This window comes from Rhinolophus sinicus, chromosome 3 (genome assembly GCF_057876585.1).
Source record: "Rhinolophus sinicus isolate RSI-liver-muscle chromosome 3, RSI-T2T, whole genome shotgun sequence".
NCBI classification, from domain to species: Eukaryota; Metazoa; Chordata; class Mammalia; order Chiroptera; family Rhinolophidae; genus Rhinolophus; species Rhinolophus sinicus.
In genome coordinates this window covers 115,038,099-115,065,000 of record NC_142503.1, presented here as the reverse complement: position 1 = coordinate 115,065,000, position 26,902 = coordinate 115,038,099, and the positions used below count along the sequence as shown (strand labels likewise).

The window sequence follows — 26,902 nt, the reverse complement described above, 5'->3', positions numbered from 1 at the left end:
CTTGGGATGGAGTTCATATGAATTTATGACACATGGGAAATTTAACTCCTACAGAGGTGCAAATACATATCTTAGATCATATGCATCTCTTAAATTTGGCAAATCTGGCTTAAACCTGTTGCTTAACATGTGACTAGTTCTTAGTAATTCACAAAGCCAATTTTCTTCCCAATTAATTCATTGCTTCCCCAAAATTAACATATTGAGTTTCCTCAAATTGTTAACAACCTCTCAACTCTTCATATTCTTTCACAGGAATTTATGATCATGTTTCATAACTAGAATTATGGTAGGTTTTGTTTGTTTGTTTTTTGTTTGTTTTTTTACATATCCCTTCTAGTGTTTGGATCAATCTATTTGATCATATAAATCAAGCATAAAAGTTCCACTTAAGCCTTTGAAAATACTAAATAGTGTAATTTTGTAACCATAATCTTAATTTTTTCAGAAGTCAGGTCCTTTATGTCCCAATTGCATTCTCCCTTCATCACCACCATCGAGGAACAGAAGTCCAAATTCACCATTGAGGTCAAAGAGTAAGCAACTGACAAACTTACTAAGATTGATTTCTCAAATTACAATAACAGGGGTTTCATAGAATATTCTGGAGAATAGAGGGGAAAGTAATATTTATTGAGCACCTACTAAATGTTGAACACAGCATCCCACTGATTCTCCCCCATAAAGCAGACTATGTTAAATTGCCCAGGATCCTAGTATTAGATCCTATGGAAGCCTACTTTTGGTTAGATCCTGTTTTTTTATTAACTCTGAAAGCATTCTGTCATGGAAACAATGTTATAATTGGTAGTTAGGATCTACTGTTACCACATTTGGTGCTTCATGTACTGCCTACCACATATGATTGTAATATGGATCCAGATTAAGTAGGCTCACAATCAGAATGAAATAATTATTTATCAATCCTCATCCCTCTTACCTAGCTTTACTTTTTCTGTTTTCAATAGCACTTCTGTTTCTAGAAGGAAAAGTTTTCCTTCTACCCTTCTAGGTTTTTTGTCTGATCTAATAATTGACATAAAATAGATTAATAAATTTAATTTAATTCTGTGCATATGGGCGCCCCATGAAAACATGAGACCTCAAAGGTAGTCAGGCAACAGGCTTATTTGCCATCCTGAGCTAAGAAATGAAATACTAGGGACCTGGTGCTGTAAGTGAAAGTAAGGAAATTCACAAGAAGAGCAGATGTTTGCCCTGCCATGCAGTCTTTCAGATAAAAAGTTATCTCTAGTAATATCTCTCTTTCTGGACCAGGCCCCCTAACTAAATTATTTTAGGCAGTTAAAGGGAAAGTAAAAGTTTTTGTTGAGTCTGCTGGGTCTTGATTGCCTTCAGCTCAAAATAATCCACATGCCAAAGTGGCACATTTTGGGGAGGCATATTCTGCTCTCTTTCACTAACATGCTACACAACATACTGATTTTTGTCTCCACACTCTTTCTGCCCCCAACCTCCTCGAGGGCAGAGATCTTTATTGCACACTGAGGTGTCTAAGTGCTTGAAATAGTGCCTGGCACATAGAAATAACAGGCACACAACAAATATTTGTTGAATGAATGAATGAGTACATGAGTGATCTTTGCTCCCTGAAGAGCTTATAAACTCCAGGGAAACTGTAACCACAGCTATTTTGTTCTAGGCTTTATGCTCAGAGCCTAGGTTACTGCTTATACACAGGAGGAGTTTTTAAAAGTGGTTGGATGAGTTAAAATGGTAGCTTGAGTTAAATACAATTGGCCTGCTAATACTTGGTGCAAGTAGGACGCCTGGTAGACAGATGGAAAATAAGAATCCAAAGGTTATTCATAACATTGTTTCTGTGGGAAAATGCTTTCTGAGCTGTAATTTGCAAATATATTTCTGGAATAAAACTGGTTCCCATGTTGGCAGTTCAGGTAGAGCAGAACCAGAAGATGGACAATACTCTTTCTCACACACAACCAACAATAGCACTGATTCCCTAACCCTATTTTAAACTAACCAGCTCTTCTAGGCCAGGTATAGAGGCTAATGCCTGCCTCATCTGTCTCACCGACACTTTTTTTCTTCTAGTACAGTCTTGCACAGGGTCTGATCTGATGGTGATTCTAGGCTGGTAAGACCTAGGGGCAGTTACTGAATCCCTAGACTCAATTTCCTTACCAGTAAAAACTGGTATTTTATTTAAGCTTTTGAGAGGCATAGGACATGCAAAGCGTTTCACACAGTGTTGCGGTTTCTTTTTTTCTTTTTTTTTAATCTTTTAAAAAGATTTTATTAAAGGTCTTTAGAGCAACTTCCAAACTCCAAATCCACCTGCCAGGGAGATCCTGTTATGCTGTGGGTACTGGCTGGGACATGGCAGGCGACTCTGGCTTCCCACCTTTATGTTCCGAGATGGGGGTGGTGGGTAGTATCTCATCTTTGGGTTCCACAATGTTCACATGGTCAGGCAGGAGCTTCTTAGGGCCAATCTTACCACTTGGGTCCCAAGGAAGCCTATCTTTACTTTGATGTCCAGCACACCCTGCCTGAGCAGCACATGGGCACGGCAGTGTCAACATATAGCTAACAGGGTCCCATCAACAATCTTCATGGGGTTTCCCAGACACCATGACCTCGCAGCCTTTGGCCCTACCCTACTCTCCCTGATGAACCACAGGTCACCATAGCATGTCTGCCGCACAACAAGGTTTCCTAGGAATTTGTAAAGCAGAGACTCTGCCTGGGAAATGACACACAGACCACAGTGTTATTTTCACACAGAAAATAACTGTTAGCTATAACGATTAATGACTTTTCCTGTTTCTTCATTCTTTACCTCCCTCTGCTCATTTTGGTTTAATCTAATCGAGGGAAGCCGGTACAGCCATACACTCCTTCTGGGCATGCGCACCAACAGAACGGTCGCATCCCATCCTAATGTCATTACTGGACGGGGGAGGATAGACTTGCCTCGGTCTTACTCTGATATGATTAGGTGGTTAAAACGACGTAAGGCACGTCATATCACAGGTTAAAAAGGCTGCAAAACTCCATGCTATGGGACAGAAGGGCAGGCCCAAGAGCCCGCGTCTCCCAGGACGCAAGGACTCACAAACCCGCCCCAGCTCTGCGCTAGAATCTGAGCCCAGCCACACGCAGCTAATTGGGGAGGGAGGTGACCGCCTTAGCGGACTTTTCATTGGCCCAGAGTCACAAAGGCCGGTAGTTTCTCCCCTTCCGGTTGCTGAGTGGTTGAGGCCGAAAAACAACGCCTACCGTCATTGGCTGAACCCAGCTGTCAGTCCCCACGCGTCTGGCGGCGCGGCACAGGCAGGCGCGGCCTGTGGAGCAGTCTCGAATCCTGCTGCGGGGAGAAGATGGCGGTCGCAGTGAGAACTTTACAGGAGCAGCTAGAAAAGGCCAAAGAAAGCCTAAAGAACGTGGACGAGAATATTCGCAAGCTCACCGGGCGGGATCCGAATGACGTGAGGTAAAGACCGGATGAGAAATGCCGGCTCCGAGAGGCAGCCATCAAGCCGGGGTGAATGGGGGGCGGGGAGGGCGACCAGCTACCGTACGGGAAGGCTGGAACATCGAGGCCTGTTCCCGGGGCGGCGATAGAACCCGGTCCTCGGTGAGGTGGGGTAGTCTCCAAGGCCCCCGCTAAAGGTTCCCGGGCTCAGGTGCGTGAGGAAGGAAAACGGGGCCTGCGTGCGGCGGGATGGCTTCCCGGCCTGTGGGAAGGCCCGACTGCGGATTCCCGCCCTCGGCCCTGCAGGCCCGGAACTGCAGCACAAAGCCCCTTCTCCCTCCGGCGGCCACTGACCCGGAGACCCTCCCGGGACACGGTTCGCCCTCTCGTCCCAGGTTCTTGCCCACGTGCAGCTTCTTTGGAATTGGCGAAATTAGGACATGATCCAAGCTTGTTAATGTCTAGTGGCATCGAGGTAAAGACAATTTGTGATATTGATCTTGAAAGAGCAAGGAAGTTAAAATAGTACTTCCTGTTCGTTTTCAAACACGTGGATTTGATCCGTATGTTTAGAACTTTTCTGTTTATTTTCTCTTTATGATGAACCGCACTGGTGAATGTATTTGGGGCCATTAGATGTGTCCACATGTGATTTTTGTACTGATTTTAAATATTTTGTAGGCCCATCCAAGCCAGATTGCTGGCCCTTTCTGGTCCTGGTGGAGGTAGAGGACGTGGTAGTTTATTGCTGAGGTAAGATTTCCTTAGGACTTAATTTGTATGTTAAAACTGTTGGTGCTTTTTGTACTAAATTAATGTATCTTTTTAAACAAAATTTGTGGTAGAACTAATGTTAGAAATGTTTGTATAAAGCTATGATTAACTAGTTTTCTGGATAGTTATATTTGGAGCTTCATTTACATGTAAAACTAGAGATTGAAGAATGTAACTACCAGTTTTGTGTGAACTTCATTTTTTTGTTGTTTTAAAAATGCTATAAAAGCATCTTGGAGTGAATGTCCATTTAAGGTTGCTTTAATTGAAAGGATATTTAAACTTTAAAATTTTCTTGCTGAATGGAAATATTTATATTAAATTTCAAGTATTTTGTGCTGGATATTTTTAATTGCAGGCGTGGATTCTCAGATAGTGGAGGAGGACCCCCAGCCAAACAGAGAGACCTTGAAGGGGCAGTCAGTAGGTATGTTGGAAAAAAAGATTGTGAAGGCACACTTATATGCTCTGTTTTCTGAGGTAGCATACATATATTTAACAAATATCTTTGGATAGAACGTCCAGCCTGCAGAAAAGTTTTTTAAGCGTTTGAACCAAAATTTTGAGGACATACCCAGAAGCAAAACCTCAGCAGTTTAAGAAAACGCTCGGGAGAATGGCCGTTTTGCAGCTTATTTTATACACTCGAATCAAAGGAGAAGACATAGGGAGGGTTATATGAAATCTATTGGTGGTAGATTAAGGAGGCGAGAGAAAGCAAAGCAGAGAGATCTGTAGGATTGGGTAGCAAGGAAAATGGAGAGACACTTTTACATCGGTGAGTATAGGATAGTTAGTAATTAACATTTATAGTACAGAGACTGTATGCGAGGAGTAAGATAACAATGAGGGGTTCTGTGGTCTTGTGCTCTAGAGTCTTGTGCCTCTGTCTTTCGGGAGGGTGAGGTCTAGAAAATTACTTTGACATTTCAAAGATATGTTATCTTAGATGCATAGGAGCTCACTGAAGGTTTTGGCTTTTCACTAATGGAGCAAAGAATAAAATGGGATGGAGACTAATAGAATAAGGCTTCTGGAAATGAGTCGTAGAAAAAGTAGTCATTTGGCCTTGGTAGGCACCTAAGTCAAATTCTGTGGTGGTCACTTAAATTGTTTTCCCATGACAGGCTGGGCGGGGAGCGTCGGACACGGAGAGAATCACGCCAAGAAAGCGACCCAGAAGATGATGATGTTAAAAAGGTAACTGAGATTAAAACAACTTAGAGGATGAATACAGTATTTTCATGTTACTGCAAAGAGTACCACCCATGTGCTTGTTAAATTACTGAGATTTTCTTTTCTCCTGTAGCCAGCTTTGCAGTCTTCAGTTGTAGCTACCTCCAAAGAACGCACACGGAGAGACCTTATCCAGGATCAAAATATGGATGAAAAGGGAAAGCAAAGGTATCTTTAGTGACTTTTTGTGGGGAAAGAATTCTTGTTAAATAATGCAATTTTAAGAAAGCTTAAGCAATTGTCTAAATGCCTGTAGTATGTTTCTTTTTAGGAAATGGCAGGTTTAAATGAAGTAGATCCTGTTGAAATTGAATTTTGTTTTTCTGTTCTTTAGGAACCGGCGAATATTTGGCTTGTTGATGGGCACCCTTCAGAAATTTAAACAAGAATCTACTGTTGCTACTGAAAGGGTATTTATGCAGTTTCTTCTTTGCTTTGTTAACTTATCTTACTCTCTTAAGATGTAATTGCAAGCCTAAAATGAATCCAAGGATAAACTTACATAACTTTCTGGAATTGTTAGATGATCTTTTCCTGAGGTGCTTGGAAGTAATTGAGTGAACTTCTCTGTAGTGTTAAGCACCCTGGTCTGTGACTCAGGAGAACCTGAGCTCTGGTCTCAGCTCTGTTAACAATCTTATTTTGTGGTCTTGGGCAAGTCACTTCATTTCTTTACCCCAGTGCTTTTTCTTCAGCAAGGGAGTTAAACTCATTGATCATTACTAAAAACTAGTAATTCTAATTTTTAGATGTATTTACACACTCAGAAGTAATACTTAGTATTCTAGAAGCAAAAGTATAAACGTTTACTGCCCTCCACAGTTTAACTGTTGTCTTTCTAGAAGTTTTTATTTTGCTAAAGGTGCAAAATTGTATCTGTGGAGTTAAACACCAAGCTACTCCTTCTTGGGAGAACTAGAGTGGAAAATGAGATCATTCAGTTATAGGAGATTAATAAACTTTTATTTCAACTTTTATGTATTAATTTTACTGGAGGATATAAAAGGCTTAAAGGAATTTTAATGTGTGAAGAGTAAGTGTATAGTTTTTTTAAATAGATGGAAAGTATAACTGGTTATTAGGACATCACTTCTGTCATTTTTTGATTTAGCAAGAATAACTGAAGATAGTCTATAAAGACTGCTCTTTTTGTGGTTAATTTAAGAAAAAAACCTTACCTAAAAAGTTACGTTGGAATGGAAGTACTGATATTATAGCTACTGGATTTAAAATTTATATTTTTCCATGAGAAAGCTGCAGTCCCATTTTCTGGAAGAAATTGCAATCAGCCTCAAATGCTGTTTGAATTAGTTGGTATCCTAACTTGCAAATGTGAAATGTTTGTAGATAACTTAGTAAAACTAATGTTTCACATAATCAGGATGTGTAAAGATCATTATTTATCTTTAGCAAAAGAGACGCCAGGAAATTGAACAAAAACTTGAAGTGCAGGCAGAAGAAGAGAGAAAGCAGGTTGAAAACGAGAGGAGAGAACTATTTGAGGAGAGGCGAGCTAAACAGACAGAACTGCGACTTTTGGAACAGAAGGTTGAGCTTGCACAGCTGGTGAGTAGTGTTTTGGAATTCTAAGATTGGTGATCTTTCATATGTACAAAGGCATGACCTTTTACCTTTTCTTTAGCAAGAAGAATGGAATGAGCATAATGCCAAGATCATTAAATATATAAGAACTAAGACAAAGCCCCATTTGTTCTATATTCCTGGAAGAATGTGTCCAGCTACCCAAAAACTAATAGAAGAGTCACAGAGAAAAATGAATGGTAAGTGTACATGAAGAGGTCCTTTGAGATTTTCCTAATGGGTAAGGTAATACACTCACACATACATATTTGTTTGTTTCCTGTAATAGTTGTGATTTAATAGTTGATTTTTAAAATAAGATGCTAATATGTTTGGAATGTATTTTTTTTTATCACGGAGTATAGCTGGAAACTTACGTTTTTTAGGCAGTGCTTAATACATGTGTATTTCTTAAACATTTGACGTGACTTTTTGTTTGATACTTTTAGTAGCAAGGCATAAATACTAATGAAAAAGGAAAAGTGATTATTACTGTAGTCCATAGAGGGAACACACATGGGAGGGTAGACGCTGCTAAGGTGATTAAATTTATTTCTCCTTGGGATCAGAAAAATTTATGATGTCCCATAAAACTGGTTCTGTTTGAAAGTTTTGTTCTTTTTCATCTAGCATAAAGTTGAATAGCAAAAGGTTGTTCTTTTTGCCCACCACTTAAATAACATGGTCGTTTTGCCTGCTACTAATTATATAGGTTTCCAGTGGATTATTGCTTTTGTCATTTTAGGTCAAATTGTAATTACTCATTTACCATAACGAGTCTCTTGTCATCTTCTCTTTACAAAAAGGCATTTAGATAAAGCTCAATGATAGTTTGTGGCCAGGTGTCAAATTGTGGCTGACTTTTCTTATTCATAGTAAATTTTACACACGTAAATTTTTATTCTTTAGCTTTATTTGAAGGTAGACGCATCGAATTTGCAGAACAAATAAATAAAATGGAGGCTAGGCCTAGAAGACAATCAATGAAGGAAAAAGAGCATCAGGTGGTGCGTAATGAAGAACAGAAGGCGGAACAAGAAGAGGGTAAGGTGGCTCAGCGAGAGGAAGAGTTGGAGGAGACAGGTAATCAGCACAATGACGTAGAAATAGAGGAAGCAGGCGAGGAAGAGGAAAAGGAAATAAGTATAGTTCATAGCGATGCAGAGAAAGAACAGGAGGAGGAGGAACAAAAACGGGAAATGGAGGTTAAGATGGAAGAGGAAACTGAGGTAAGAGAAAGTGAGAAGCAGCAAGATAGTCAGCCTGAGGAAGTTATGGATGTGCTAGAGATGGTGGAGAGTGTCAAAAATGTAATTGCTGAGCAGGAGGTAATGGAAACCAATCAAGTTGAAAGTGTAGAACCTTCAGAAATTGAAACTAACAAAGAATTGGAGCCAGAAATGGAATTTGAAGTTGAGCCAGATAAAGAATGCAAATCTCTTTCTCCTGCAAAAGAGAGTGCTAGTGTTCTAGAAATGGAAAATGAGCCTGAGGACAAAGAAGAGAAAGAATCTGAGCCCCAGCCTGAGCCTGTGGCTCAGCCTCAGCCCCTGCCTCAGCCTCAGCCCCAGCCTCAGTCCCAGTCCCAGTCTCAGTCCCAGCCAGTACTCCAGCCCCAGCCTCTCTCTCAACCCGAGACTGTGCCATTAGCTGTTTTACAGTCATCACCTCAGGTTATTCAGGAGCAAGGGCATTTACTACCTGAGAGGAAGGAGTTTCCTGTAGAAACTGTAAAACTCACCGAGGTGGCAGTAGAGCCAGTCTCGACAGTACATCCGGAGAGCAAATCCAAAACCAAAACGAGGAGCAGAAGTAGAGGTCGAGCTAGAAATAAAACAAGCAAGAGTAGAAGTCGGAGCAGCAGCAGCAGTAGTTCTAGTAGCAGTTCAACAAGTAGCAGCAGTGGAAGCAGCTCTAGCAGTGGCAGTAGTAGTAGTCGGAGTAGTTCCAGTAGCAGCACCAGTACAAGTGGCAGCAGCAGCAGAGACAGTAGCAGCAGCACTACTAGTAGTAGTGAGAGTAGAAGTCGGAGTAGGGGCCGGGGACATAATAGAGATAGAAAGCACAGAAGGAGCGTGGATCGAAAGCGAAGGGATACTTCAGGACTAGAAAGAAGTCACAAGTCTTCAAAAGGTGGTAGTAGTAGAGATACAAAAGGATCAAAGGATAAGAATTCCCGGTCTGACAGGAAGAGGTCTATATCAGAGAGTAGTCGATCAGGCAAAAGATCTTCAAGAAGTGAAAGAGACCGAAAATCAGACAGGAAAGACAAAAGGCGTTAATGGAAGAAGCCAGGCTTTCTTAGCCTATTTGCAGCAGAAGATTTCTTGATGAGTAAAAGGATTACCTTTCCTTGTAAGGAGGATGCTGCCTTAAGAATGCATGCTGTAAAAAATCTTTTTGGAAAATACAGACTGTTTGTTTACCAGACATTCTTGTACTTTTTGCATAATTTTGTAAGAGTTATTTATCAAAATTATGTGAGGTTCCAAAATATGTAAAAATTATAATAATAAAAAAAGATTAACATCCTTTGTCATCTTTTTTAAATACCCTATACTCTTCAGTAAGAATCTGTATATTTTAATAGGTAAATCTTTAAGTTTGTTCCCTTCTAATTCTGTATCATACATTGCTTTTGTAGAAATAAATGTGCATTTCTTTCATTAGTTTTGGGATGTCTTCGACACTTGTATAATATCCTCTTGATATTTTCAGCTTTTATTAATTAGATTCTGAACATGATTAGAATGACTGAAAGTTTTCTCACTTTTATTCGCCTTAGACAATTTTGAGTTGTCAGATCTTCGCAGCTTTTGGAGGCATAGTTCTTAAGATCATTTACGATTTTTTCTAATCTCCCTTGTTACTTTCATCTAATCATTTCCTCCTATTTCTCGTATGTACACCATATTTTTGGTAGGTACATTAAAATGGTATGATTTGATTGGCATTTTCTTCACAATTATGGGAGCACCATTCTTTTGTTTCCATGGTTTCTTATGTGATACAGCATATAACATTTGTTAAAATAATCACTTCTTTCCATGGGAGGGAGGTAAAATATATTCTAAACTTGGGTTTTTTGAGTTTGTGGTCTTGTCTTAACTTTTGTGTTGGCTCTAACTAAAACATGCCAATGTGTTTTCAAGAATTTTTGTTTAAGTATTGTATGAAAGTTTACAAAATAAAGGAAGTTCATTTACACTTGAATCTGTAAACAAGAACACAAGTGTACCAAGTGATTAACTGTTGTTTTATAAATTTGTATGAATTTGGAGTATCTGTTCCCCATTACGTGTGCAAATAAATGTGGCTTAGACTTGTGTGACTGCTTTAAGACTAGTACTTGTATTAACTTTGATGTTTATTCAAGAGAGCATTTAAATTGTAAATGGCCTCTTTTGAGTTCAGAATTTAACATTGACTATAGTTTCAGGCTTGACTGACTATTCATTATGCCTGCCTTTGACAAGTAAATGGTAATGGTGAAAATGTTGACAAGCATTTCCAGCGTTGTATAAATGTAAGTGAACATGTTAAAAGAAAGAACTCTAAAAAGAAAAATCCTTTCTTGGAGTAATTATTAAACAGTAAATGAACAGAGCTGCTACCTGCATCCCTGGACCAGTGGTTCCCACCAAGAGTAGCTTTATCCAGGAATTTTTAATCTATAATAGGAAGTATAGTAGTTCCCCCTTATCGGTAAGGGATATGCTCCAAGACACCCAGTGGATGCCTGAAACCTTGGATAATGGTACCATAGTACATATGCTATGTTTTTTCCTATAGATACATAAAAGTATGTAAATTAGGCACAGATTAACAATAGGAATAAAGAATAAAACGATATACTATAATAAAAGGTATGTGAATGTAGTTTCAGGGGATCCCTTGCTATTTAATATTTTTGGCCACAGTTAACCACAGATAAGGGGGGGAGTAATGTACAAATTTTATTTTCCTGTGTTCCATGATGAAAAGAAAAGGGATGACAACCTGGTTCTTACGTCATTTGATGATTCTAAAACACATTAAAGAGTGGAGTCACCACTCCACAGTAAAGACCCCCTCCCCAAACCCACACAAAAAGGCATATATTAAGATCCTTTATACAAATTATTTTGTTCACTCATTTTTATCTGCAAAATTTGAAACAATTTTTATGGTGCTTATAGAAAAGATTACTTGTTTTGGCTTTAAGCTTAATTGCTGGGAATGGTGATGGTGTAATGCATGGAGAGAAACCTGGAATATGAGCAATTTTCAGTTCTGATGTATGTGGAAAGAATTCTAAGCTAATTTTACTAACTTGGTATGTATGCATTTACAAATTGGAAGGTTTTCATTTTTAAATGAATTTTTCTTTATTTACAATTAATGCTTTATCTTTAGGAATGAAATTTTAGGGAGTTTGTATCCAGAAAATCATGTAATTGGTTACTTGCAAAGATAGGAATGGTAGAATGTAAAAGTAACGGTTTCCTGGGAGAGGCGGAGGTGGGGGCATTACTGGGGTCCTACTAGAGGTTACAGATTAGTGTTTATGGAAAATTTAGAAGCTGAAGAGGGATAGGACTAGTGACTAAAGACTGAAAATAGTGGGAACTCAATTATCAAAAGCATCTATCTAAGGGGGTGTTTAGAAAACATCTTGTTTACTGTCCCATTCCAAGAGTAGTTTGCAGAACTACAGAAATTAGAAGATAGTTTGGTCTTCAGTGAGCTGTTTCCAATCTAGGGCTCATCTATGCATTTTCTAGAACTGGTAACCACATTTCTAGAGCTAGTAATTTGGGCTAACAAACCCACCAAAGCAATAAATTGAATGAATCTATAAATTGACATAAATTTAAAAGAAAGGCTAGTGATTACAGGGTAATATGGGTCAGTGCTGTCAGAATAACAAGTCATTAAAATGCTTTGGGGTTCAGTCAACATGGATTTTTTAAAAACGAAATCGTTGAATAAAAGTCTTACTTTCCCTTATTGAGGTAATGTCATTTAAGTGCTTAGAAAAAGATGTTACCTATTTACATGGTTGGGCCTTTAATAAATCCAAGGGGTAGATTGGTAAATTTCTTACTTTTCTTTGTCTCACCTGTCACCTAATATGATCTTTAAAAAAAAAACAAAACACTCAAATAGCTACAACTGCGCTTCTAGTGGTCTTTTTTTTTTTTTTTTAATTTATTGGGGTGACAATTGTTAGTAAAATTACATAGATTTCAGCTGTACAGTTCTGTATTACATCATCTATAAATCCCATTGTGTGTTCACCCAGAGTCAGTTCTTCCATCACCATATATTTGCCAGTGGTTCATTTCAATACCGTATTTAACCATTTGCTTTTACTGTCCCTTTTTTTTGGCTTTATTTTATTTTGTAACATTTAGTATTATATACAGATACACCATACTTTTGATTTATTGTCTACCAAATATAACTTGTTATATAACAAAATATAATTTGTTTTAACAGAATTAACTGGCTGTTGTGCTGAGAAAAGAAAGACTAAACTGGGACCGAGGATAAGAAAAAACAGTTAAGGGTGCTAGTGTAATAATTAGGCAAAATGTAGTGACTTAGGCCAGGGTGGTAGCAGTGGAAGTGATCAAATTCTGGATATATTTTGAAGTCTCCAAGTGATTTGTTGGTGGGTTGTATGTGGTGTGAGAATTCAAGGATGAAAGATTTTATCTGAGCAACTAGAAATGAATTGCCATTAGCTAAGATCGGAAAACCTAAAATGCACAGGTATGGGGATAATGGAGGTGAGTGAGTTAGGAGCTTAGTTTGAGATTCCTATTAGACATTCAAGTGAAGATGTGAAGTGAAGGTAGACATACCTTTTGGGTTCAAGAGAGTTCTGTGCTAGAAATACAAATTTGAGAGTTCTGAGCATGTCAATGGTAAGATCACCAGGGGGTGAGTAGATAAGGAAGAGGTCTAACGACAGTCCTTGGCACTTCAGCTTTTAAGAGAATGAGGACCTGAAGAATCAGCAAAAGAGGAGTATCAGAACAGAAGAGATGTTTTTCATGGTAAGAAAAGAAAATGTTTCAAGGAAGTAGTAATCGTGCTCAAGTGATGCTGATAGGTTAATGAAAATGAACAGTAAGAACCATTGGCTTTAGCAACAGGTCATTAGTGACCTTCAAAAGCAGTTTCACGGGAGTGATGGGGGCAAGAGACTGATAGAGGATTCAAGAAATGGAGGTAAGCATCACTCCCAGTTTAGTTAAATTGGACCAATCTCCCCACAGAACTAGAAAAGCTGGAGATAACATGCACTTCAGAGAACCATTAAAGTACTAAATTACAGGGCTATAGTCTGAGAAGGAAACCCAGAGAGGCGCCTGGCATTTTTTTTTGGCTACTACTGCCTACATCCCCAATTCTTCCAAAAGGAAAAAAATCTTAGACTCTCCAAATTGCTCAGCAAACAATATTTGTCATTGTAGGTACATACTTGTTCATGAAATGAACACTTACTACCCCCACAGGAGACATTCCATGATGTGACCGTTAGATTCTTAGTTTTGGAGAATATTTTTGTGAAAATTCTGTAGAAGCTAAAGCCACAAGGCATTATAAACATCTGAATCTTGACTATTCTCTGGAAAGCAGTAGGGTCTATGTGACTGATCTATTTGAAGGTACTGAGTTCAGGAAAAACAAAAAAACTTTTTTACTTAACCTAGGAAATCATTTCATCTTTGCTTTTTCCTCTGAAATGTTAAAATAAATGGCTCCCTTTCAATCACCACTCAATTTCCAGCTCCTAATTTAAGCAATCTGGCATATAGTATATGCTTGAAAAGTATTTGTAGAATGAAAGACTATGATCAATCCTTAAGAAAGTAAAAGAAATCAGCTTAAAGTTTTTCTCTCAGTAATAGAAGGCAGGGACTACCATTCGCTCTCTAATGCTTCAGATATCTTTCTTTCACTTAGTAAATCGGCTTTCAATAAATGTTTCCTAAATCGAGTAACTCAAAAGATAACTGGGATTGTTAATATTGAGCCACTAAAATGTTTGGGTTGAGTTAAAAGTAATCTATAAGAGTGGTTGAGATGGCCTTATGTGTAACAGTTCAAGAAAAGTGCACAAGTCACACCTATGTGAGTATAACTGCATTCGAACAAAGCGTTACCGTTAGCCAGGTTGTGCAGGTGAGTTACAGGATTATAGACCTCATAGCTATACTACTGACAATGTCGTGGTCTCCAGTTGTGTTGTTTCTGATAATGCACATACATAAAGTTCAAGAGGACTGATTACGAGGGCCTTTAATGCTGAAAGGTGCAGTTTCTGCACTAAGCCTTTGAGAATAAGGTACTTAAGATGGCATAGATATGAGAACTTGAAAACATATTAGAAGTTGTAATAGAGTCAAGCTTAGTCATAGTACCTAATGGTCGTATGTGAATTTTTACTTCTGTGGTTATTTGCAGGAAATTTAAAGTTCCAGCCAAATTTCTCTTGCCCCCAAGATTACCTTCAAGGTGTTTTTTTTGTTTGTTTGTTTTTTGCCATCAGTTCACATGTGTGCAGAGAAATGTAAATTCATTTTAATGAAAATTTATGAAAAAATTTACCAGAAAAGTAATGACAATTATTTCCCAGGATCTTATGTTCTGAATCCAAATACCAATTACTCAGTTATTTTCATTATTAATGAAGTTAACAGAGTTGCTATGATATGTTCCTCCACTTAGAGAAGACCACTTAGTCCAAAGGGGTAACATGCGGAATGAAAACTACTAAGAACAGTAAAGTTAATATATAAGTGGAGACCCTTTGGAGTCTCTGTCAGACGTATCAAGATCTAAAAGTGAACAATGACATAATTAACATGCTTTTAAAATTTGTAACTAGAAAGGAAATTTGTTATTCGTAGGCCAACCATAATCATAACATTCAGATAAATATAGAAACTTCCAAAATAGTGTGGCTGTGAAGATGACTACCCAATATCTCCACCACATTGTAGGAAACAAATAAAACATAATCCTACATGACTCAGGAAAAAAATCACAAGTTGTCAGTTTCTCAGACTGGGCAGGATGACATTATGCCACAAATTTCTGGGATCTCAACTAGCAATCTTGCCTGACCAAAGCTTTATCGTCAGTAAAAATCTCCCTGGGTACTACTGATCTGATTTAAAGTAAAATATTACTTGGTGGAGGAAACACATTTAAGAAGGTTGTGCTGTGAAATCTTAATGGTAATGAAAAATGTAGACTCCTATACATCATAAATGGTAAATAATGTTTGAAGGTATTTTGTCTTGAGGAAGTGTAAAATGAACTCCTAAAGTGATAGAAATACAAAATGCTTGAGGCATTGTTTATGTGATTGTCTTCTATGAAGCTATGGTGAGCTCGAATCATGATTTCTCCTGAGGCTAAAATTATGGGTGAAGATAGTAATAAAATTGTAGGGAATTCCACAGATTAATTCTGGCTCGTGAGCAAAGCCTTGGTGAGCACCTTCTGAAGTGATTTCTTGTCTTCATCAGCAGCAGTACATTCTTAACAGAGTTTGATTAATTAGTCTTGAGGTTAGACTACATTTTTGTTTTTTTTTTAGGCCAAATGGTAAGCTTGTGTGTAGTGAGGCAGTGAGTGTTATCCTGTCGATTAGGCCAAATGGTAAGCTTGTGTGTAGTGAGGCAGTGAGTGTTATCCTGTCGATACAGGCTTGAGAGAAGAATAAGCATCTGCTTGAATTTCATCTTCCCTAGTCCCTTCTGTTCCCTGAGGCTGTCCCAGGAGGTGGGGACAGTGACCAGTATTCATGGCCCAGAGACAGGCTGCACTCACTTTACCACATTCAGCCCTAATCTGAGGCTGCAGAAACTAGGCTTCTGCTTTTCACCTCTTCCTAACTTTCCTGTTGCTTCTCTCTTCCTATCCCAATGCCACCTTCTGCCACTACTTCATTAGGAGTCAAACCTAGTTGGACAGTTATTTCTGTAAAAGCATATGAAGTTTTCTGGCAGTGTATTGGAACTAGAATGGGTCATGGAAATTATTTTTGTGAGAAACATCTTTTTCAAAATCAATTATAAGTACTTTGTTTCCAAGTGTATTTTAATTAAATTTGATGAGTCTTATAACTGACTCTCTTTGCATTTCTTTTTGTATATTCAAGGTCAGATTTGTGTGAGTGATCTAATCCTTGACTAATGAAAAAAATGTCTCAAGAGATAATCTGTTTGTTTAAGCATTCTTAACTTGGAACTGGTAGAGTCTCAAAGGTAATTTTTATTGGAGTTTTGTCTTGCAGAGATTAAAATATATTTATTTTGTTTTCAATGATCTTATATGCTAAGTAACTTTCTATTCTGCTGAAGGATTAATGAGCCTCATGAAGAGAGAACTGGTGAAGTTAAAAATTCTCCCCTTAATTTAAATAAAATAAGTGTTTGGGTTAAATATTAACTTCGAAATGACTTTGAATTGTTCTATATGGTATAGTGGTAGTGGATACATAACTTAGAACCCATAGAACTGTATGCCATAAAGAGTTAATTTTACTGAATGCAATTTAAAAAAATCAACTTGGATGGCAGTGTAGCACAAGACAGAAGGTAGGCTATGACAAATAAATCTAACTGTATTACAAATGTCTGACACGCCACACTGAAGAGGGTGAAGAAGAAAGGAGCTGACTTAAATAACTGTAAGAATGTTTTGATTAGATACTGTTAAGGCTCTAGACAAAAAGAATTATACACAAACATTTAACTGATAAAGTTATTTATCACAGGGTATGGGTTATCAATTTTGAAACTACAAGTATCTGGCATTGAGCTAATAAGTAAATATATTCTTGATAACAAGCCATATTTCTTACAGTTGGAGAACTTACTGTTGAGTTCTCTGATACTCCTCCCTCCAGGACATGGAGCTAAATTTCCATCTCTTGAAAGTGGGTGGACTTAGTAACTTTCTTCAAATGAATAGAGTATGGAAGAGAGAAATAGTTACTTTACGCTAGAGACACCTGGTAGACATCATCTTAGCCAAGTGACTAAGGTTAACAATACCAGTTAGACATCGATATTATGTCTAACTGATAGGCTGTGATGAGAAGGGCATGCCACTCTTGTGATATTCTTTCTCCCGAATCTACAACCTTGCTCTAATCTTGAGAAAGCATCAGACAAACACAAACTGAGGAACATTCAAAAGCCTCAAGACAAGGAAAGGATAAGAGACTGTCACAGAAGATTGTCATAGAAGATTGAGGAGGCATCATGACAACTAAATACAACGTAGTATATTGGATTTGATCCTTGAACCAGAAAAAGGACATTAGTTGGAAAATTTGGGAAATTTTCCCTACACTAAACTACAACAAAGCATGTAGTTTAGTTAATGTTTTGCATTAATGTTAATTTTTTTGTTGTACTAGCCTTACATAAGATGTTAACATTAGGGGAAGCTAGGTGAAGAAGTATATAGGAAGTCTGTATTTGCAATTTTTCTGAAGATCTTAAATTATTTCAAAATAAAAAATCTTCTGAAAACAGGCTTATGAATAATTTTCCAAAAACATTGAATTTTGATTTTATTTTTCCCGCGAATAACTTGCTTCTCTTTACTTTCATTCACTCAGACTGTCCTAAACCAAACTCAGGATCTTCCTCTGCCTGTCTTCCAAACCTGCTCCCCTTCTGTGCTCCTATCCGGTAAATGGCACCAACATACTCTCTCTCAATTGTCCAACTAGGAAGTTGAGGGTTACCCTGTTTTTTGTGTGTGTTTTTTTAATTTGGATCCCATTAATTTTCTTTTATTTTTTAATTACAATTTATTGGGATGAAAATGGTTAGTAAAATGACATAGGTTTCGAGTATACAAGTCTGTAATACATCATCTATATATCACGTTATGTATTCACCACCCAGAGTCAGTTCTCCTTCTATCACCATATATTTGATCCATTTTGCCCTCATCTATCATCTCCCTCACCCCTTACCCTCTGGTAACCACTAAACTATTGTCTGTGTCTATGAGTTTTTGTTTCTTTGTCTTGTTCCTTTGTTGCTTTCAGTTTTGTTTTTTGTATATCCATTTTTACTAGCTGGTCTCACTTTTTTTTTTTTTTTACTTTTTAAAAAAAATGAGTTTCAGATGTACAAAACAATATAATAGACATTTATACCCCTCACAAAGTGATAACCCCACACCCAATCTACTACCCCTCTGATATCGTATATAGCTGTTACAGTTCCACTGACTCTATTCCCTATGCTGTACTCCATATCCTATGATTGACATACAATATTTTCAGCTTCAGCTTCAGGTGTACAGCATAGTGGTCAGGCATCTACACCTTCCATGAGGTGGTCTCCCTAATAAGACAAGTGCCCATCTGACACCCTACAAGGAGAGTCACCCTTGACTTTTCCTTCTCTCTCGCTTCACAGTGAATTAACCACCAATCCCTAGCATCCTGAATATCTCCATCTTCTTGAATTTAGTTGTCTTGTGTATCTTCCCCCGTGGATTATAATCTCCATGGGAGCAAGGGTACTGTCTGCTCTTTTCTCCATGTGTCCCATGTGCCTAGCACAGTGCCTGGGGCATAGCAGGCCCTCAAAAGCTATTTGTTAAATAAGAGATTGTAAGCATCTTTTATTGTATCTTACTATTTAATGGCATTTTCACATCCCAATCCCTTGGTATCTAACAGTGGGATGCATCCATAACATCGTGTGTTAATTGATTTTTAATCTGTGGTAAAATCAAGTTTTGGAAATCAAGTGTGACCTTCTCATGAACAGAAGTTTCACCAAGTCCAACTTGATCTTCTGATTGTAGAAGTCAGTAAAATTTCAGAGAATTACAGCATATATGAGCTGGAGGGACTTGTGGAGGTCATTTCATGTAAGTCTCTCACTAGTAGGAACAAGGACTTTGAGGGTCCAAAAGGCTTAATAATTTGCTAAGTCCTAGCATGAGTACATTGACCAAAGGGGCATTTATTTCTTTGTCCTAGAGAATCTGGAAGAAGGAAGAGAGAAAAAAAAGGAAAATTATCGTAGCAGATCCTTTATACATCTTTGACAGAAATGGATCAAATAAATAATCATAAGGAATTTATTCATTTCCATGCCGAAATTGTAGTCTATAAACTTAAATTTTTAATTATTTGGGGGAGGCATATACATTGCTGATATTTTTGTGACTTAGTTAATTTTTTTTCTTAAAAAAGCTTGGGAGTTTTTTTAAAAAGCTTATGAGGTACTTAGGGACATGGACACCAAAAAATGCAAGAAGATACATAAATAAGAGGGTAGCAGTAGGGAGTGAAGGAGGAAGATTCTGGAGGGGAGGGTTTAAGAGTATATAAGATTGACCCATGTGGGTTCTTAAAAGACATTCAGGGGCGTCTGCAGTGCTCATAACACCAAGGTCGCTGGTTTGATTCCCACAAGGGCCAGTGAGCTGCACCTTCCACAACTAGATTGAAAACAACGACTTGACATGGAACTGATGGGTCCTGGAAAAACACATTGTTCCCCAATATTCCCCAATAAAAATTTTAAAAAAAGACATTCAGGTTATTGGTAATGGAAAATTAGTAGGAATATTAAATATTTCTGTACTGTTGCTCATTAACTTACTCATATGTAGCAACTTGTCAAGCATCCCTTATGGTATTTGGGAATCCAAAAGGTTTTTATAGCTTAGCTTGCTGCATATTTAGAGTTCTACTGCTACTACTGATGCCAAGCCAATAATAAAGATAAATATGGGATCCAATTCTTTTTGTCAGAACTTTTTTTACAGAAGAGAAAATTTAATCAAAAGGTTACTTGACTTTCTTTTTGAAATGAGAGAGCAGTTGAGCTACACAGCTTATGATAGAATTTCATTTAGTCATGAGGCATGAAGAGTCTTGCTCTTGAAAAGAAATCAATTCATTTATTCACTCATGCATGCATTCTTTCATTCATTCAATAAAAAGTTATTGAGTGATGTATTTATTGATCTAACCTAAGAGACTTGAAGAATAAGTAGGCGTTAGCAAAGCAAGAAAGTGAAGTTATATGATAAAAACACAAATAACGCCATTCCCTTCCTTAAAACTTTCTATGGCTTCCCATTGCACCTAGATTAAAACTCCCATTTTATTTCCACAGCCAAAAGTCCCTGTATGATTGGACCTCTGTCTTCATTTCCTAGTTTATCTCCTACCACTCTCCACCTGCCTTTATGTTTCTTGATTCTCTATGCCAAGTTAATTTACACCTTACAGCCTTGTTTCTGACGTCCTGAAATGTATCCAAGATGCCTCTGTTTTTTTCTTTAAATCTTTCTAAATCAAACTTCAGACAATGAAGTATGACCTCTTCATTAATTCTTCCCTCTGCACAGAATGTTCTGCCTTTGTATTCCCCCACTGTAAGTCTATTGTCACTGTCCCGAGATGCCTTCCCTGAAAAGTTTGTCTAAGTAGACACTTTTCTCCATAATAACTTATCACTACCTGCAATTATTGTGTTTACTTATTTGTGTGCTGGTTCTTATCTGTCTCCCTTCCTTAGCATGCAAGGTCCATGAGAGCGAGGACTTTGTCCTGTTCGCTCCTGTATCTCCAGTCCCTAGATTGGTGTCTGACACATCACGGGCCGTCCATAAATAATACCCATCCTGGAAGATGAGATTTGTATGGTACAAAGTTGGTGCTCAACAAACATTAAATCTCTTTCCTACTCCCTGATAAGGCTAATCAACTCGGTCCCTTGCTCAGCAAATATCACACATGTATCATCTTGGCTGGATAGGATGTTCCATACTACTTTTCAAAAACACGTAGTAAAGGATAAGGACAGTGTGTGGGGTTTTCTCTTTTTGTTCCTCCCAATCCATTCTCCACTCTTTGCCATGTCCTGCCATCTCCTTTTTTTTGCATCTATGGGTCACTAGCTTCTGAGGTTGGGTCCTCTAGAAACAGACACTGAAACGGAGTTTTAGTTTTACGGAATCAACACCTATGAAAGGAAGGCGGAGAGACCCGGACTGGGCAGAGGGGAAGTTGAACTGCAATGTAGGCTCTACAAAGCTTTCATCAACCCAACAGGGAGGGCACTCTGGAGTGAGGCGTGCCTATCAGAGTGTCTCACATGAAGCTGAAATGACCCTGTCTTTGTACTTCCTTGTCATTTACTCACTAGGTTCACTAGATCACCCAGGAAGGGGTAAGGTGGCTCTCTGCAACTGATGTAGACCTTGGAGTGGCTGCCAGGCAGAGGCTGTCTGCTAACTGCATTTCCCGCAGCTGAGCAGAAAGTCTTAACTTGAAGAGGGGGTGTTGAGGGCCATCTCCATGTCTTCCACACCAGTTTGAATCTCAGTGTCTCCTGGGCCTTATCTCTCTGTGCATGTATCTACCATGGGAACTGTTTCCAAGGGCTCTGTTCTAGTGCCTCTTCACTAGTAAACAACAACACAACAAATCCAGCTTCATCAGTTCAAGAAGTTCTCCCAAGTAACTTCTAATCAAATTTCTCTTTCTTATAAATTACCAGAGTAACAGGCAATTCATTGAAGGAAATATGCTCCCACTTTAGGAAATGTGAGATATTACGAGAGAAGATAGTACTATACAGTATCAGAAACAACATCACCAAGAAGTACAAGAGCAGCGTTCATGATTATGTCTTTATAGTCTCATGAAAAGGGATGCTCTGTGATATCATCTCTCAGACACTGAACATGTGGGTGGCTTTCATGATTTCTTCTTTAGCTTGATGCAGTAAGTCCTCTTACCTCCTGTATGGTTTCTGAAGGATGCTGTAAGCCTTCCAAACCAGTATTCCTGAGTGAGTGTTACCATGAAACCTTCTTTAGCAGCAGTACTATATTTTAATATTGATACACACTTGATTTGCAAAATGCATCAGCTGGATAATATCTGGCTAAGTTAATGTGACTGTTTTTACAGTGAAAACTGATACTTTATTTAAACTAAATACTCTTATCCCTTGCACGTACTACCTCTTCATTTGGGTTTATTAGATAAGTTAACATTGTGCTACTGTATTTTCATATATAATTTCTTGTTAAATTATATTTAAGTAATGAGTTGAATATAAAATGAGATCACCTGAGTGCATTAAGTAACAAGAAAGTGGGAGTATTTCTAATATGTACCTTAGGAGCAAATCTCTCCAGGATGGTATCTTAGGCAAGGATTTTCTTCTCGTTTTTCTTGAATCAAATCTCATTTAGACCGATCAATAGACAAACTTAAATTTATCTGGGTTCTTTTCTCTCTTAGAACAGAATTAAGTCAGTTAGTTCAAAATTTAGCTGTAGTATCTTTAATATTGAATACAAAAAAGGATAAAGTACATTAATTATTGAATATTCTCAATTTGATATTATAAATTATGCAAATTAGCTGAAGAGCTAATCCTGTTTTAAATGTCTTTGACAACTTATATATTTATAGATTTTCAAAAGCATTCAAGAAACCAACCTACACCTTTTTGAGTGTGCGTGTGTACAGCTATGCAGTACTCTGATTACAAGCCAAATGATCTGCAAATTCATGCCATATTAGATTCTTCCTAAGGACACAAAAATCTTTGATTTGAGAAAGCAGGCTTCCTACTAATTGTTGGTTTCGGAAAACAAACAAAAAAGCAGAAGACATACTTCCTTTTTTTAGAACTTTGAAAGCAAAAGTCCTTCACTTTAGTTTGCTCAGGTGCTGGGTATTTGTCTCTCTTATGTCAGGCACTAGAGGGGAGTGTGGTGTCATACATACAAGTGCTACATTCTGCAAACCACACACACGCTGGCAAGCCCAAATACAGGGGAAAGCTACAGCAAAGACGGGCTTAGAAAACTATTTTCTCAAGATTGAAAAGGACAACTGCGATTTTCGAAAATCTACTGAGATCTAGTGTTATACAAAAAATTCCCAATATAGGGCTTTGATCCCTTTTAAGTGACAATAGCATTCAAATAACTTGTTTGCCTAACTTTATTGGTATTTTTGAAAGGATATATGCTCGCTGATTTTTAAAAGAAAGTCAAAAACTATAGAACAGTACAAAGAAGAAAGTGCTTACAAGTTGAAATCACATCATATAGTTCCATTGTATGGGGGAGGATTCTTTCAGACATCTCTAACTCTCTCTCTATTTATAGAAATATGCATAAAATTTTACATACATGGAATAATACTGTACCTGCCTTTTCTGGAATAGTACTGTTGCGGACAAAGTAGATATCTTTCTGTGGCAGATGACTGGATTCTTGGTAGGAAGGCATGGTGGTTGTAAGTAGGGGGAAACAGGGCATAGGTTTAAATTTCTTCTCTACTATGTGATGTTGAAGTGATTTAGCCCTTCCCTATGTACCTCAGTTTCCTCAAATACAAAAATGGGGATGATAATATTACTTACCTTAGAGAGTTGGGGTCAGGGTTAAATCAGATCACATATTTAAGTGTTTAGGACAGGACCTGGCACATAAGTACTTACTACATTTTAACTAGTATTCTTACCTAAATACAAGATTCGACTTCATAGTAACACTAAAATTTTTTAAAATATGAAAGTGGGATAGATTTTCCAAAATAACTTTCATCATGATATTTCAAAACCTTTTTGTAACATAAATTGTTACTGCTTCTACATGTAATAATATGTACTTTCTCCATTGATGCTGATATTTGCATGTAGCAAATACTCAGTTTGTACTTATTGACTGATTTACCTGAAGTTTTTAACAGAAAGAGATGATCTATCTTTTTGTAGAGGCTTGTTTAAGAAATGTTGAATGCAAGGTGCCTTTAAGAGAGACAGTTTCACATAGGCCACCTTTATAAGACATGAGTCCAACTAAAAATTCCTGTTAATTATTAAACCCCAATGTATTATCTGGATACCTGACACTGCAGATTGAGAACAGACAGTGTTTGTCTCGAAAGTTAAGCCTAAATACCAATAGAAAAATGTAGTTTTTAAGGGATTTTAAAAAAAAAACTATACCTTTTTCTCTGGTATTTAGAAAAGAGAGTTGGGGTATCTCCTGTTTTGGGAGGCCCTATCTACAATCTAAATGGTTTAAACCTCATTTGGGATTCTTGCTTGTTTTAGCATGGCGGAGCTTGGAGTTCACAGAATCCTTCTTTTGGTTATTTCTCTGACAAAGTGTCTGGAAGGCACAAAACTGCTGGCAGCCTTTAAAAAATGTGGTGACTTGGAATGTGAAAGTAAGTTTGCTTTTCTTATTTTCCTTTTCCTCTTAAATTGAGGCTCTGAAATGAAATAAAATGTTATTGTGGACATGCATGGTAAAAATGAGCATTGATATCATTGAGAAATATTTGTAGTTATAAAGTATAGTTCAGTAAAAAAAGAAAATGTTGAAGACATTTTGTGATTTTTTTAATGTAAATATACAAAAAGGCAAAGATCAGCCTGATGTATAATTATGTCAGAAATTATCAATATATTAATCCAGACCTCAAACTTTTACTATTTTTTAAGCTAAATATAATTGATTTATATTAGAAAAGATATCAAGCCATTTGATATTTCTTGATTTATGAAGCCCCGATATTTTTCAGTTTCTATTTCACAATCAGAACTTTCTGATTCTCATGAGTTCTCTAAAAATGAATTTATTTCAAACCATCAGGATATACTGTCTAAACTTTATCAAATATTAATAATTTCTAAGTTCATTAGTTATATAAACATATTGAAATCAGTGTTGGCAATATATAATTTTATTTATATCCTTGAATATTCAACTTTATCTTCTATAAAGGTATATTAATGTTATTTTATTTATTTATTTTCATATATATTTTTATTTTATTACAAGATATTTTAAATTTTTGGCAGATACAATTGTGACAGAAAACCAGCTTCACACAGAAAATTAATTTTATTTTCTTGCTTAAGAACTTAATTTATTTTCTGTTATTAGCACTCTGGTGTAAAATGAATTACATCCTAATATATTATAATTGCTTTAAATACGTTTTATCTCTCCAGTATGTGAGAATTATTTCTGATTTGCAATATGTAAATTAAAAATGGAAAATATTATTAGTGTAAACAAATAATTTACAAGCAAATGTTTTATGAGTAAATATTTTCTTTAACCATTTGGATATGTAATTTAATATGTAGAGGTTTACTAGATAATGTTTTATAATAATAATAGTCTTTCTTTCCCTCTTTACAACCTCATTTTAGTTATCTTAGGGCCAGACACAGAACATGGAATGAGAATATTCAAATTTATAGTAATTTATAATGTTATTTTAACTTTGATTGCATAACTTAATTAAAATGTTTTACATATATTAGTATAATTATAATAGTTAATTTGGTGTGTATATTACTATATGTATTAAATCTAGCATATGGGTTATGATCATTTGTAGTTATTGAGGGCCTGTTATGTGCTGAGTCTAGATGGGGGGAATGAATCTAAGAGAATAAAATGAAATGTTAAGATAAGTTTCTTGACCTCCAGGAATTTTCATTCTACTGAATAAGTGAGACAAGATATTGATTAATTAGTAAACACTGATACAACCTAAGGATAACAGGTAATATTGAAGTTCAGAGAAGGGGCAGAGTGAGTTAAATGGATTAGGGATGTCTCCCAGAGGCAGTAGTTATGAGTTCACCATGAAGAGAAACCACAGGGTTTCTAGGTTCAGGAAAGAGCAGAAAGAAAAGCTGGGAATACAGAAGATAGATGATACAGTGAAAAGAACCTCAGTGCAAATCTTGGCTCCACCATTTGTCAGGTGAGTTTCAATTCTCTGAAACTTAAAGTCTCATTTGTTAGACTGAGATGAGATTATTTATCTCATAGGTCTGTTTTGAGGATTTAATAAAATAAAGATATAAAAGAGCTTAGTATAATGGCTGGAATACATAAGTACCAGGAAAAACACTAATTATCTTTTCTTTCCCTTCCCTATTCACTGGAAAATGATAATGACACATTCTAGGGATAATGGATAGAGGAAATTGACTGTAAAGGAATCAGAGTATGTCATTTTAAATAGGGTAGGAAGACCAGGTAATGGACAGCTTTGGATACCAAGCTAAAGTGTTTTGAATTGATTCTGTGTGCAGTGAAAAGTCTACGTAGGTTTTTGAGACCATAAATTATATAAAGAAAATTAGCATTTGCAAATACATAGGATGGATTGGAAGACAGCAAGATGGGAGGGGGAGAAATAGCATTTTAATTTAAATTGTGTGTTTTTCTTTACATGTTTACATAGCATTAATAAGCAGAGTCTTAGCCGTGAGAGATTACAGAGGACCTGACTGCCGATACCTGAACTTCACTAAGGGAGAAGAGATATCTGTTTATGTTAAACTTGCAGGAGAAAAGGAAGATTTGTGGGCAGGAAGTGTAAGTATCTGGTCTTAAAATCTGAATGCAGAATAAATGGCTAGCTTGTACAAGGATGCCTGCTTTTCATCTCTAAAGGAACTTTAAGAATTCCAAAGCACTTTTTATACATTTTAAAAACCCTTACCATATTTAAACAAACAAAAATGGTCTTGTTTCAGTGTTGGTTCCAGAATATCTATAAAATAGCTTTTGGGAAGGCAGTCTGGTTGGCAGGGAGAACTAAGAGTGCTTTGAGATTATTTTTACATAGCATTTGTAGTTTTGAACGTAAATTTTTATATTTACTTGGAGAGACTTTAGAGGTGCCCATAGAAATTATGGGATGACCCCAGCCTTCCCTTGCATCCTATGGTGCTGCCAATGGCCAAGTTTAAGAGAGACTGGGACCTTTTAGCTAATCATATTAAAAAGGCACAT

At 37.0% G+C, this 26,902-nt stretch overlaps 2 protein-coding genes across 4 annotated transcripts in view; both read left to right on the top strand.

Annotated features, from left to right (window-relative positions):
• The first annotated feature begins 3,306 nt into the window (after window positions 1-3,306).
• PNN (pinin, desmosome associated protein) lies at window positions 3,307-10,379 on the top strand. Its single transcript, XM_019713657.3, has 9 exons — window positions 3,307-3,478; window positions 4,142-4,213; window positions 4,593-4,661; window positions 5,362-5,434; window positions 5,544-5,638; window positions 5,805-5,880; window positions 6,881-7,036; window positions 7,113-7,251; window positions 7,961-10,379. Exons 1-9 carry the CDS (start codon window positions 3,366-3,368, stop codon window positions 9,331-9,333), a joined length of 2,166 nt encoding a protein of 721 aa, XP_019569216.1. The 5' UTR covers window positions 3,307-3,365; the 3' UTR covers window positions 9,334-10,379.
• A 13,614-nt stretch (window positions 10,380-23,993) lies between these two features.
• MIA2 (MIA SH3 domain ER export factor 2) overlaps window positions 23,994-26,902 on the top strand; it is an 84,369-nt gene continuing 81,460 nt past the window's right edge. For all 3 annotated transcript variants that reach the window (XM_074328173.2, XM_074328174.2, XM_019713645.3), the window contains exons 1-2: window positions 23,994-24,305; window positions 26,349-26,482. In XM_074328173.2, the coding sequence (XP_074184274.2) occupies window positions 24,191-24,305; window positions 26,349-26,482 (249 nt within the window). In that variant the 5' untranslated portion in view covers window positions 23,994-24,190. The remainder of the gene's footprint in view (window positions 24,306-26,348; window positions 26,483-26,902) is intronic.